Source organism: Phalaenopsis equestris, unplaced genomic scaffold, assembly GCF_001263595.1.
Source record: "Phalaenopsis equestris unplaced genomic scaffold, ASM126359v1 Scaffold000291, whole genome shotgun sequence".
NCBI classification, from domain to species: Eukaryota; Viridiplantae; Streptophyta; class Magnoliopsida; order Asparagales; family Orchidaceae; genus Phalaenopsis; species Phalaenopsis equestris.
In genome coordinates, this window is record NW_018164733.1 from 691,303 (window position 1) to 704,179 (window position 12,877).

Sequence of the window (12,877 nt, forward strand, 5' to 3'; positions counted from 1 at the left end):
AGAAGCAGTTAAAGATGTCGCAGAAGCAGCAATGGCTAGCAAAGGAGATTCAATGTTATGTCAAAAGACGGGAGCCACTGCGAGTGGAGTTCGAACCAAGGAGAGGTTCTTTCAAGACTGACAGAGTCGAATAGGAAGACAAAGTAACACGAAGACAACACAGGCAAAGAAATAATGAAACAACGAGCAGACGAGCGAGAATCAAGGCAAATAAATAGTTCCTCCCTTCCCTTCCCATCCCGCAAGAAGGCTGACACCTCAAGAAGGCCGGCGGGAAGGGAGCCTTGACGGTTCTCCAACGATTATCGGTGGTTAGGGAAAAAATTTGGCCCTGATACCATGTTAATATTTTGAGCAAATAGGTTGAATTTTGAATAGGCTCAATTCTTTTCCCCTTAGCTTTCATTCCATTAAATGATAATCTTACAATCTATTTTAGGTACAAAATAAAGTGCATAAATAAAGTGAGGTACAAAATAAAGAGAATAATCAATTTTAGGTAATATAATAATACATATTCCTAATCTAAATATTCATTTAAAAGGGAAATAAATCAGAATAAAGATATTGGAAATAAGGAAGTTTCTAATTATAGAAAACTCCTAATTTAGCTATCTGATACTATGTCAAAGTTTTGAGAAAAATAAGTTGAATTCTATATAGGCTCAATGTCTTTCCTCTTTGCTTTCATTCCATTAAATAACAATCTTACAATCTATTTAGGTACAAAATAAAGTGCATAATTTATTTTACATAACTTAATAATACATGTTTCTAATCTAAATATTCATCTAAAAGGGAAATAAATCAGAATAAAGATATTGAAAATAAGGAAACTTCTAATTATAGAAAACTCCTAATTTAGTTGTCTGATTTCCGTCCTTCCTAATTGACAGATATCTGCATGGTGTATGTTCATTCTAACGACCAAGCAATGAACATTCTAACAAAGGGTCTTCACAAAAAACAGTTCGACAGTTTATTGTGCAAGCTGGCTCTGAAAGATATCTTCATGTCAACTTGAGGGAGAGTGTTGAAATATATAATTTAAATTACAGGATTTATTCTATTTCCTCTTATATACAGAATTTATTCTCCTTCCTTCTTTATATTATTTGGTAGCCGTACAAAATCATGCTTAATTAGTCTTTTAATGTAATAGGAAATGATTGTAATTTATTTAGTTATTTTCCTTATATAGGAGGTGGGACTCCTATATGTAAAGGGACCTGATATTGAATCAATAAGAATGAAGGAATTTCTCTCCAAGTTTACTCGGTTTTTCAGACTAAACATTTTATGAACACAAATTTACAAGTACGAAAAACAATGGTTTACAACAGTTTTTACAAAAAAAACGATGTGTTGTTCTCATGAATTTAGATAATTATTACAAATTGCTCGTATAAATGATGTCTAGATGAATATTTCTAGCATGATTATATAAAATACCAACGAAATGTGAAGATGAGAAGGATTTCAAGTGGTATTCCTTTCCAGTTGATTTATATAAACCACAAAGCCATAAAAAAGACTGGGCTAAGTCTTCTAAGCTACAATCATTAGATATGTTACTCTCCCTCCTAAAAACACTACATTTATACTTGAATTTAATTCTGCTCTACAATAAGGTATCATTTCATTTGTAAATTGATAATTTCTTTATTGTTAATTGGCAAGTCCGATGGCACATACTAATCTTCACTTTAGGAAACTCCACTAAATATTACGTACGTACAAGTTGAGAATTTTTATTAATGAGAATGTTATTTTTTTGCAATAAACGGATTCCTATATTATACGTAATTGACACATGAACTAGTTTAGGCATGATAGAACAATTACTAACTCTATTATGTGATGCCTTGATTTATTTACATCTAAATTTGTGTGTGTGATAGCGTTTTAAACCAACACTTAATTCTCCATTGTAAGTGGTTTGAATTTCATAAACAAATTTCCAACTTCCAACATGAAATACAACATGTGCAAACTGATAATCTAAACATGGCGACGAACGAAACGTGTCACAAGACCAATGGCATAACATTAAAATTTTAAATTAAAAAAAAATAAAAAACTTATATAGAATTCTAAAACAAAACAACGGAGGGGAAGAGCATGCAAATGAATAATATGATTTCAATGCTCAAACTAGCTTGCCCGGCATAAATTTAAAGGGAATATAAAAATTATTTAAGCAGTATAGAATTACTTTTGATTCCCCCGTGTCTGAATTAAAGAAGGGAAGCATTAAAATCATCCTTAGAGATCTTTCACAGTTCAACCATTGATTTTCAGTCCATTCATATGTTGTGTGGAGCCAGGTCCACCTCTATTTGGCAGTTTTCTCTTATAACAGTTAATTAATGTTGATAAAGCTCTCTTATGACAATTAGTAGATAATTGTATTTGTCTTTATTTTTTTTCCTGTAAAGCTTTTGCCGCCTTTCCTCTTGTACGACCCCGCCTCCTTGCTGCAGAACAGCAAAGCCAGTTGCCTTTATGAATAAGGAAGTAACTACTTCATGGTTAATGTGAATGGATCCAAGCTTGGAATATGCAAAGAATTGTTGCTTCCTTGTTAGGCCGAGAGAAGGGAGATTAAAAAGGGGGCTTTGGCGTTCTTGCTAGGAGAGTAGAAGAGATACGGGAATTGCAATGTCCTGTTCGTGAGGTTTTTTACATTGCTTCTGCTCGGTGCTTTGCATTTTTCTTCTTCTGCTGATCTTGGGAGGCTCTCGAGTAGAGAGGGTGAAGGAGAAGAGAGAGAGAGAAGAGAGAGAGAGAAAAGAGTTTCTTGTAATCGTCAAGGTGATCGACGGGTGCATTCCTCGAAGTAATAAAATTCTCTGCAACTCCGTAGACGCAGGCAATTTGTCGAACCACGTAAATTTGTGTACTTCCGTTATGGTTTCTGTTTTGCGATTTTTCTAGATCCAATTTTTTTTATTATCGTTGCTTTTTCATAACAACTGATATCAGAGCATTGGTTTGAGGAAAAAAAAACGATGGGCGGAGACGAAATAATGGCATCGTAGATCGAGAAGTTCAACGACGCAGATTTTGGTTATTAAATGATGCAGATAGAGGACTGTTTCTATGGGAAGAAACTTCATCTTCCGTTACTGGGAAAAAAACTAAAAAAGATGGACAAGGCGGAATGGAATATGTCGGATCGACAGGTTCTGGGGGTTATACGATTAACCTTGTCAAGATCCGTAGTCCACAACGTCATGAAGGAGATGACTACTGCAGATCTCATGACGGTTTTATCAGCTATGTATGAAAAGTCATCGACGAATAATAAAGTGCACCTAATAAAAAGATTATTCAACTTGAAGATGGCGAAAAGTGTGTTTGTTGTTCTGCACCTGTTGCCACACCTAAATTATTTCAATACTATCACATATCAATTATCGTCTGTTGAAATTGATTTTAATGATAAGATATATGCGTTGATATTGTTGGTTTCATTGTCAAATAGTTGAGAAGTCATGAGGATGTCAGTTAGCAGTTTTGCAGGTAAATTCAAACTGAAATATGATGATATTAGTGATTTGATTTTAGTTGAGGAAGTGCGCATGAAAAATTATGGCGCGACATCGGGTTCGAGTTTGGCACTGAATGTTGATTTCATAGGGAGATCACATGACAGGAACTCAAGCAAAGGAATATCAAAATCAAAGTCTGGTCAGCAGACAACCTGCTGGAATTGTGACAATGCTTACAACATAAAAAGTAACTGCAGGAATCCTAAAAAAGTGAGAATAATAGTGCAAATGTGGTAACTAAAGAAATACATGATGCACTACTGCTGGCAGTTCATAGTTCTGTTGATGACTGGATATTTGATTCAGGGACTTCCTTTCATACATCTTCCCACCGGAAGTTGATACGAAATTATGTTGCAGACGACTTTGGGAAGGTATATATGACTGATGGAAAAGCTCTAGACGTGGTGGGGATGGGAGACATTGATATTGCACTTCCTAACAAGAACAGATGAACTTTGCAAATGGTCAGGCACGTTCATGAGTTGAAGAAAAATTTTATCTCTGTTGAGCAGCTCAATGTGGGTGATCATTCAGTAGTATTCTCAGATAGCACTTGGAATATTACCAAATGAGCATTAGTATTGGCTCAAGGTAAGAAAACTGACACTATATATGACTACAGGTTTACTCAGGCGTGGACACAAGAGTCAGAGGTGCATTATAGAGAAGCAGAAGAATGTTAGTTTCTTGAAAGGTGGCAGAGCGCCAAGGGCAGAAAAACTGGATCTTGTACATACAGATGTGTGGGGACCTTCTCCAGTGGCATCTCTTGGAGGCTCTAGTTAATGTAGAAAGGTAATGTTTGTTGATCTACTAGAGGCCACAGTGCAGGGCAGTGATGGAAGTGAAGAGGAGAGTGGGTCCGGGGCACTCACTCATAATGTTCCAGACATATGATGGAGAACCACAAAGCTGTGAGAAAACCTTACAGGATGAAAGTTCGAGCAAGTGGGAGTTGGCCAGGAAAAAGGAGAAGCTGAAGTTGTGCTCAACTTCAGTTAGTCTTCTGACATGAAAAATAGAGTTTTGAGTTGCAGGGGTTGAGGAAAGTAGAGGAAAGTGTAAAATAACACAATTGAGAAAAAGGATGATACAGTCACTGGATGATACAATCGATGTCCCAATCTCCACATGAGAGATTTGTTGTGTAGAGTCAGGTCCACTACTATTTGGCAGTTTTCTCTTATGACATTTAATTAATGTTGATAATGCTCTCTTATGGAAATTAGTAGATTATTGTATTTGGCTTTATTTCTTTCCTGTAAAGCCTTTGCCGCCTTTCCTCCTGTACGACCCCACCTCCTTGCTGCAGAACAGAAAAGGCAGTTGCCTTTATGAATAAGGAAGTAATTAATTCACGATTAATGTGAATGGATCCAAGCTTCTTTTGGAATTTGCAAAGAATTGGTGCTTCCTTGTTAGACTGAGAGAAGGAAGATTAAAAAGGAGGCTTTAGCGTTCTTTCTAGGAGAGTAGAAGAGATACGTGAATCGCAAGGTCCAGTTCGTGAGGTTTTTTCCGTTGCTTATGCTAGGTGATTTGGCTTACGGAAGATTAAGCTCCTAATCTCCTTCTTCGGTTCGGATTACGGGAACAAAGAAACGCAAGTTGTTGCTGCTCCCTCTTTGCGTTTTTCTTCTTCTGCTCTTCTTGGGAGGCTCTCGGGTAGAGAGCTAGAGGGTGAAGGAGAAGAGAGAGTGAGAGAAGAGTTTCTTGTAATCGTTGAGGTGATCGACGGGTGTGTTCCTCGAACTAATAAAATACTCTACAATTCTGTGGACGTAGTCAATTTGTCGAACGACGTAAATCTGTGTATTTCTGCTGTGGTTTTTTGTTTTGTAATTTTTTCTCAATCTGATTTTTTGCTCCATCACCGTCGTTTTTCACAACATCATAATAGTAGCTCACATGATAAAAAGTGATGTTGATTACAACTTCATGTTTTTGTTTTGAACTGCAAGAGTCTGTCAAGTAATAGATTTAACTTGGATTTAACCAAAATTCTTGCCAGACAAATAAAAATAGAACTTTTAAATTTTGAATTTAATAAATTCAGTTTGTTCTCTCAATTTCTTCTTAGTTTTGCCTTAAATCCCAAACTTCTTAAACCCTACCAACACCAGGCTTTACTAACTTCATTGCCAAACAGCCCTTGAAGCAAAATTATATTAAAATTAAGGGGGATTTCATAAATGTTTTGAGTGTTATATATATAAATCCTGCTAAAATCAAACCATAGACTTAACATCATCAAAACCAAACCATATGAAAGAATTTCTCCCCCAACGAAAAACCTTTCCATAAAGAAGTTCATATGCACAAAAAGCAGCTTAAAATGCAGAAACAATTTTCCAAAACTCAATAAGCACAAATGAATTCTTACTGCTTAAGTCAAGGGATCTAATCCATCCTAAATTTCAAAAAAAAAAATCCCTCGATTTAAGTGCATGCACATTGTTACAATCCAGTAGCTCATTTTAAAACAAAAACACAACTATAAATTTGTAAATATCCACGATAATTCAAAATTGCAAAGAAATGAAATTAGGTAAAGTTGGGGACCCTTTCAAAAGAGTTCAATGTACAGCGTACTAAACAACAGGAGCTCTCTTCAAGAACATGTAGAGATTAAAGCACCTGAGTCGCGAAGCGAACTGAAGCTTCTGCTCGAAATCATTGCTCCAGTCGCCATGAACAAGAGAAATCCTAGACTTGAACACTACAGCTCTCACAGCTTGAAAAGCATGACCATAGCGCCGAGCTTTCCGCCGCAAGGGAAAAGTGACGGAGGAAGGTACACGGAGCTGCTTCTCCAGCACTGATGGACTATCTGGCTTCCAAAAGCGGGAAAATCTCGGATTCTGGTCGGCACTGTAAATCTTCATTGGTACAATCAATAAGAGGCCGCCTTTCTGACAAGTGTCCGGCATCTTCTTCAAGCTTTGAAGGTAAGAGCATCTACACCGTTGAGGGATTAAATGCGCTTTCAACCGTCTGATTTGCAGATGGTTTTAACACTAGTGGTTCACAAATAATCCGCACAGCATAATAAGTGATAAAAATTTTATGTCCAAACTCCGAACGTAGATTAACATGCGAATATTAATAATATGTCGTCACGTGTGTTACATCGCAGAGGTTATTGAAGTAAAATCATGGAGATTGATTCGAGTTTATTTCTGGGTTATTAAACAAAAACTCCTATATTATACTGCAATAACTCTGAAATAACATCTGCGATTCAACGTTAATAACCCAAAAATAACACGTCACATGTTTTTTTGGAGTTTTAAAAAAAACACATTTATTTTACTTCAAAAACTCAAAAATAACACTACGGAAGTTATTTCAGGGTTATTTATGAGAAATCATAAATAACATCATTAAGATTATTTCGGGTTTATTTTTTTGTTATTGCAAAGGTTATTAGAGTCTGCAGTTCTAGTCCAATAAACTCTGTGATTCCAGTTAAATAATTTTTTAGGTGGACCCGATATAACACAAATTACGGTATATTACTAGAGGTCGGGATGGAAAAGTTTTCCCAATACGTGACTTGTGAACTTAGCTTGATGACCTAAGAAGTTCTGCTCAAATTAATCTTGACTCAACTTATTAGCTCGCGAGTTAGCTCGTTAAAAAAATAAGTAACATAAATTATATTTAAAGTGAAATAAAATTTATTTTTTATCTTCAAGAGTTTTTTAAAAAATTATATTTTACATTTTACATGGAATGATTTTGTACAATTTGTTTCCAATTTGCATATTATATTTGTTACTTTGCTATAACACTAGTTTGAATTAATATCATTTTCTCTCTTTTATATTGAGTCAGGTTGAATTTGTAGAATAAAGCTAAAACACGAGCTTAAACTCAATTAATTAATCAAGTCAAACTCAAGCTCAAACTTAAAGTGGCTTGAGCTTGACTCGATTTGAAGTCTTACTTAAAACAAGAAAACCTTATATGTATGCCACACAAGTCCTACCTATTCACATCTCTAACATCTATACTTTTATATTACCCCTTTAAAACTTATATTTAATATCATAATAAAAATATCACTATTATTATTTTTTTAAAATGAATTACATTCTTACATCTCTAATATATAAACTTTCATATTAACCCATTTAAAATTTATATTTAATATCACAAAAAAATATCACCATCATTATTTTTTAAAAATGAATTACACTCTTACAAGTATAGATTTATGGCATTAAAGTTTTATAAATATAAATATGAAAATTTTGATATTAAATATGTAAATACATAACAATTGGGCGGTATTTATGTAAATTTCTAATATATTTTTTAAGAATTTCATTTCAGATAATTTTAATTTTAACCATGAATTGCTTATTTATATTACATATCAATTAATAATGTTTTGAATAAATTTTAAATCATTAGCATTTAAACTATATAAATGTATGATTTAGATTCATATATGATTCAAACATGGATCAAATATGGTTCAAACATATTTCGAGCATAGCTCGAGTATGAATCTATATGATTTCGAGCATTATTCACATGTGTTTCGAACATGAATCAAATATGATTTAAATATAATTCAAATAATATTTGATAAAGGATTAAAATATAACATTAAAATAATTCCAACATAGGTCCAACATAGAATATTATAAGAGTTTTAACACGATATTACATTAAAATATTGAAGTACTGTCAAACTCGATATTGCACTGAGAGTCATACAAAACGATGATATATAGTGTTTATAAACGCGTAAAATTGATACATATTACATGACTGTTATAGACAATGTACACAGCACCACAAAGACTCAAGCCAAAAACAGGAGAAAATAATCCTTCCGGAAGCTGGACATCCAGACGGCCAACCACCGGGCGCACGTCGCCATACACCTCATCAGCTGTCAACGTGGCGATCGGTGGTTCCAGAAACAGAAACCGGGAAGCATCCAAAAGCCCCGAATTCTTATTATTTTATGTCACAGGAAACAAAGAGTGAAGAGAGATCAAGCCCTTCTTTTGAATGGGATTGCTCTGATAACAATCTGGTGATATATTGCAGCAAGAGCAGCTCCTATGAAAGGTCCAACCCAAAATATCCACTGAAACATAAATTTAACAAAAATAAGAATCTCATTGCTACTGAAAATCAGCCAAACAATTTAATATATATTTATTTACATTTATAAAGCCTAAAGCATGATGTTTACATTTATAATGCCTTGATAAACATATACAAGAAAATATATATTTCACTTTTAAGAAGATATTGATTATGATATCTTTTATATGATGCTAAATATTTGAGAGGTATTTATGTAAATATCATTGTTTAGATGTATTTACTCATGCAAATACCAATGTAAATACATAAGAATAAGAATTGTGTGGTATGAATGTAAATTTCCCTATATATTATCAACAGACATATCATTACATATATATAGGAAAATTTACATGCATAAACTCAATTCCTATGTATTTACAAACCTATGTCTTAAACTTTGATTTTTGCACATTTGCTAACTTATCCATCCATAAAAAAAGTATATTTCACTTCTTAAAAGTTAAAATGGTGGTTTTTTTTATATGATATGAAAGATTTGGGCATTATAAGTGTAAAAAGTAAGTGTTAGATAAGTAAATATATATAAGAATGATATGATACGTATGTAAATGCAACATATATATTATGGGTAATTGTGATGAAAACTGACTTGATCATCCCAAGCATGGGATCTGTTGTAGATAATGGCTGCTCCAAGACTTCTGGCAGGGTTGATGCCAGTTCCAGTGATGGGAATGGTGGCCAAGTGAACTAGAAACACAGCAAAGCCAATTGGAAGTGGTGCTAAAATCTGCAACAAAAAAAATATATATATACTAATCATAATACTCAGAGCAAAGTAGATCAATATAACCAAACAATTAAATGTTTTATTGTGAGTATAATATATATGTTAGTATCAGTATCAGTTATTGATCTGAAAAGACGTCGGTAACAGTTATAATTATGAAAAAGACATTATTGGATCCTGGATTATCTTTCATGGACATGTCTTGAGAGTTGGAGCAGAGCGAGGGAGAAAAAAGAGAGTAGTGGGTCAAGAATTTACTGCCGAGAGAACCGAGAGGAGGGGGAGGGGCAGTCCTCTTTACTCATATTTTTGTCTCATATTTATAGGAGTGTATTTTGTACAATTACGGGAAGGAGGAAACGGTTATGAAAATTATTTTTAATATGATCTATGCTCTAGTTAATTATATAGATTTTACATCATATTTGTATTACAATTACAAAAAGGATGGAAACTGTTCATCTTGCACTCCACTCTTCCTCCGCCTCTCGCTTCTTCCCTGCGCTCTATCCCTCGAGACGTGTTCCAAAGAACAAATCATAATTCAACAACATACTTACAGGGACATGAGAGTCTCTAGCGCTCCTTTTTGCATCGGTGGCCGAGAAGACTGTGTAGACTAGAACAAAGGTGCCGACGATCTCGGCGCCGAGGCCATCGCCCTTAGTGTAGCCCGGGCTCACGGAATTTGTTCCACCATTGTTGGCCATGTAGAGGCTCTTTTTGAAGCCTTTAACGACGCCGGCGCCACAGATAGCACCGAGGCACTGCATCACCATGTAAAAGAGGGCCCTGGTGAGGGAGAGCTTCCTGGCTAGAAAAAGCCCAAAGGTTACTGCAGGGTTTATGTGCCCACCTGCCAACAAAAAGCAATATGATAGAATTTCAGGAAAAAGTAGCAATGCCACACAATTCTTATATACTTAACCATGCATGAAAATATAAATTTCACATTTTGAAAGTTAGAATGATTAAAATATTTGGGTGCTATAAATGTAAAACGTAGAAGTTGTGTGCTAGACATGCAAATACGTAGGAATTGGGTCGTTTGTATGCAAATGCCCCTTAAAAATTCAATGATACTCATTTGTTGATACCTGTGAAGTTTTATTCATATAAATAAATAAATGAAGATGCTAGTTAATATTACTAATATGTTTCTAAAGGTTGTAATAAAATGGTAATAATGTTAAATTAAAATCATTTTGATGGAATTTATGAAAATTATTGAGTTATCTGGCAATTCTTAATTATGGTGAAATTTATGGAAATTTTTTGGTTGAAAATCCTCTAAAAGTAAATTTAGTAAATCTTGCGAGGATTAAAACATAGAAGTTATTCGACATGTGAAGTTTTAGGCCTTGCTAACGGTTATGAGAGGACGAGTCCTAAACTCTTGAAGGGTTGGCAAGTAATAGATTTAGGGGGTGTTGGGCAGCATAATTTTAATAGAATTTTGGCCGAATTTAACATAAATTCGAACAAATGTAAAACATAAAAAAAGCATGAAGTAAAAACCGGCGCCCCATTAAATCCAATTTTGTCTCTCTTCCTTCTTTCTTTATGTAAATCCGGATTTGTTAAATTAAACTGTTTGATAGGTTTAAATAATTCGACTTGAGAAGAAAGTCACGGTTATGAGGACTTGAAATAAAATGTCAAACATGTCTAACAATTTTAACTAAATATAATCACAACTGAACCAAACATTGTTATGAATTTCACAGTATATGGATTTGATAAATCCAACCTATTCAACGTAACATCTGAGTGCAGCAAAACACTCCATTAAATTGGAGAAATATTTTGTCCGGACACCGCACGTCCATACGGCCAACCACCAGAGCGACTCCGTGTCCGGTGGTTGGCCGTCCGAACGTGCAGACATCCAAACGGAATGTTTTTTCCTTAAGTTGGATTTATCTTAAATCTCATTGTTTTAAATCCTGGACATAGTAAATCCATTTTATTCTCAATTTCTTTTCATCTTTGCCTTAAATCCTGAATTCACTAAATCTTGATTTTAACAGAATTTAATAAATCAGGATTTACAGATTACTAAATCAGTTACCAAACAGCCTCTAAATCCTTAAAATTCCTTAAATGATGGGATTTAGCAAATCCTGTTTAAACAAATAACAGGGCTGAAATGGAATCTGCCAAAACACAGTAGAACTAATAATCCTCAAAAATTAAAGCTTTGCCTGAAATAGGATACCAAATAACTCCTGACTCAATTCCTGGGTGATTTATAGCCAGTGGTTTAACAAATCCTAAAATATGGATTAGATAAATTCTGAGCGCTGAATTTTTCTGGCATGAAGACTGTTAAATCCCTTTAATTCCGATCACCGGATCTAATAAGTTTATGAGAAGCCATGTTCCAGAGGGGAAAAAAAAAAGATTAAACTTGAATAAAAAAGATAGCTTTATGCTGATCTCAAGATAAACATGAAAACAATCTAATTTATTACATATGAAACAGCATATAACCAAGGAAAAAATTTAATTTGCTGCAACTATTATGCACTGTAACAACTGAAATTAGAAAACTCAGCGTGAAGAGGCAATTCTAAACTAACTCCAACGCTAGCAATCCGAATTAATGTAGCAATTCGCAGAAACAGAAAAAAATGGCGCAAAGAACACTGGAGATCAGAGATAAACAAGAAACGAAATCAGTACTTGGAGAAAGAACAGAGAAAGAAAAGATCTGTCTGCTCTACCTGAAATTCCTGCGGTGCAGTAAACCAAAGCGAAGATCATCCCCCCAAAAGCCCAAGCAATACCCTGAATTCCCACTGTGCTGCACTTGCTCTTAGAACTAACCACTCCCATCACCGTAAGGATGGTTATATAAAGGAAGAGGAAAGTAGCCACGAACTCAGCGATTCCTGCTCTGTAAAAAGACCATGATTTCAGCTCTCCGGGCTCAAAAAGCGGCGCCGGTGGCGGCTCTTTGTAGTCTTTCTCCTGCAACTGCGCCGCCGTTCCTATAGGTTGTCTCTCCGGAAACTTATTGGCTCCCAAAGCAACATCTTCCTCTTTAGCCTGCATCTTCTCCTCTTCGTCTTACTCCTTACAGCGCGCTCAGCAAGCTTTTGGGGACTAAGGGAAGTACTGTAACCCACTAATGGGGAAAAGAAGCTAGCTTTGTGAGTGGGGAAGGAGTCGAGATGGCCTGAGGTTCTTTATAGAGGAGTGTGCGGGATTTGAATACGTTCTTGCTATTCCTTCGGGTTGAAATAAGTGTGATATTTCGCAATCATGACGTTTTTTATTTGTCTATTTACATACTTATTAAATGCTGCTGCTGTTCAATAAAAACAATATTACTATTTCAAATGATTGATTAAACAAGTGAGTTGTTTTATTTTTAAAAATTTAAGGGCGTTTAAATACCTACCACACAATTCATGTGTATTTGTTAACATTTACATTCATAACAATTCAATTT

The 12,877-nt window shown here is 34.8% G+C and overlaps 2 protein-coding genes across 2 annotated transcripts in view; both read right to left on the minus strand.

Moving 5' to 3' along the window:
* Window positions 1-6,437, minus strand: part of LOC110025130 (sodium-dependent phosphate transport protein 1, chloroplastic-like) — a 46,665-nt gene extending 40,228 nt beyond the window's left edge. Inside the window, exon 1 of the mRNA XM_020725419.1 lies at window positions 6,195-6,437. Coding sequence (XP_020581078.1) covers window positions 6,195-6,249 — 55 coding nt within the window. The 5' untranslated portion in view covers window positions 6,250-6,437. The remainder of the gene's footprint in view (window positions 1-6,194) is intronic.
* Window positions 6,438-8,193: 1,756 nt separating this feature from the next.
* Window positions 8,194-12,620, minus strand: LOC110025131 (aquaporin PIP1-2). Its single transcript, XM_020725420.1, has 4 exons — window positions 12,147-12,620; window positions 9,981-10,276; window positions 9,280-9,420; window positions 8,194-8,664 (listed from the first exon to the last, which is right to left on the minus strand). The coding sequence occupies exons 1-4, from the start codon at window positions 12,475-12,477 to the stop codon at window positions 8,569-8,571; spliced, it is 864 nt and encodes a 287-aa protein (XP_020581079.1). The 5' UTR covers window positions 12,478-12,620; the 3' UTR covers window positions 8,194-8,568.
* Between the last annotated feature and the right edge of the window lie 257 nt (window positions 12,621-12,877).

Bases quoted from the DNA above. Each gene is read 5' to 3' on its own strand.
- LOC110025131 (XM_020725420.1), bottom strand. From the start codon at position 12,477: ATGCAGGCTAAAGAGGAAGATGTTGCTTTGGGAGCCAATAAGTTTCCG. The intron at 9,421-9,980 runs GTAAGTATGTTG...TTTTTGTTGCAG, and splicing joins CTAGAGACTCTCATGTCCCT to ATTTTAGCACCACTTCCAAT. The intron at 8,665-9,279 runs GTCAGTTTTCAT...TTTATGTTTCAG, and splicing joins CCCATGCTTGGGATGATCAA to TGGATATTTTGGGTTGGACC.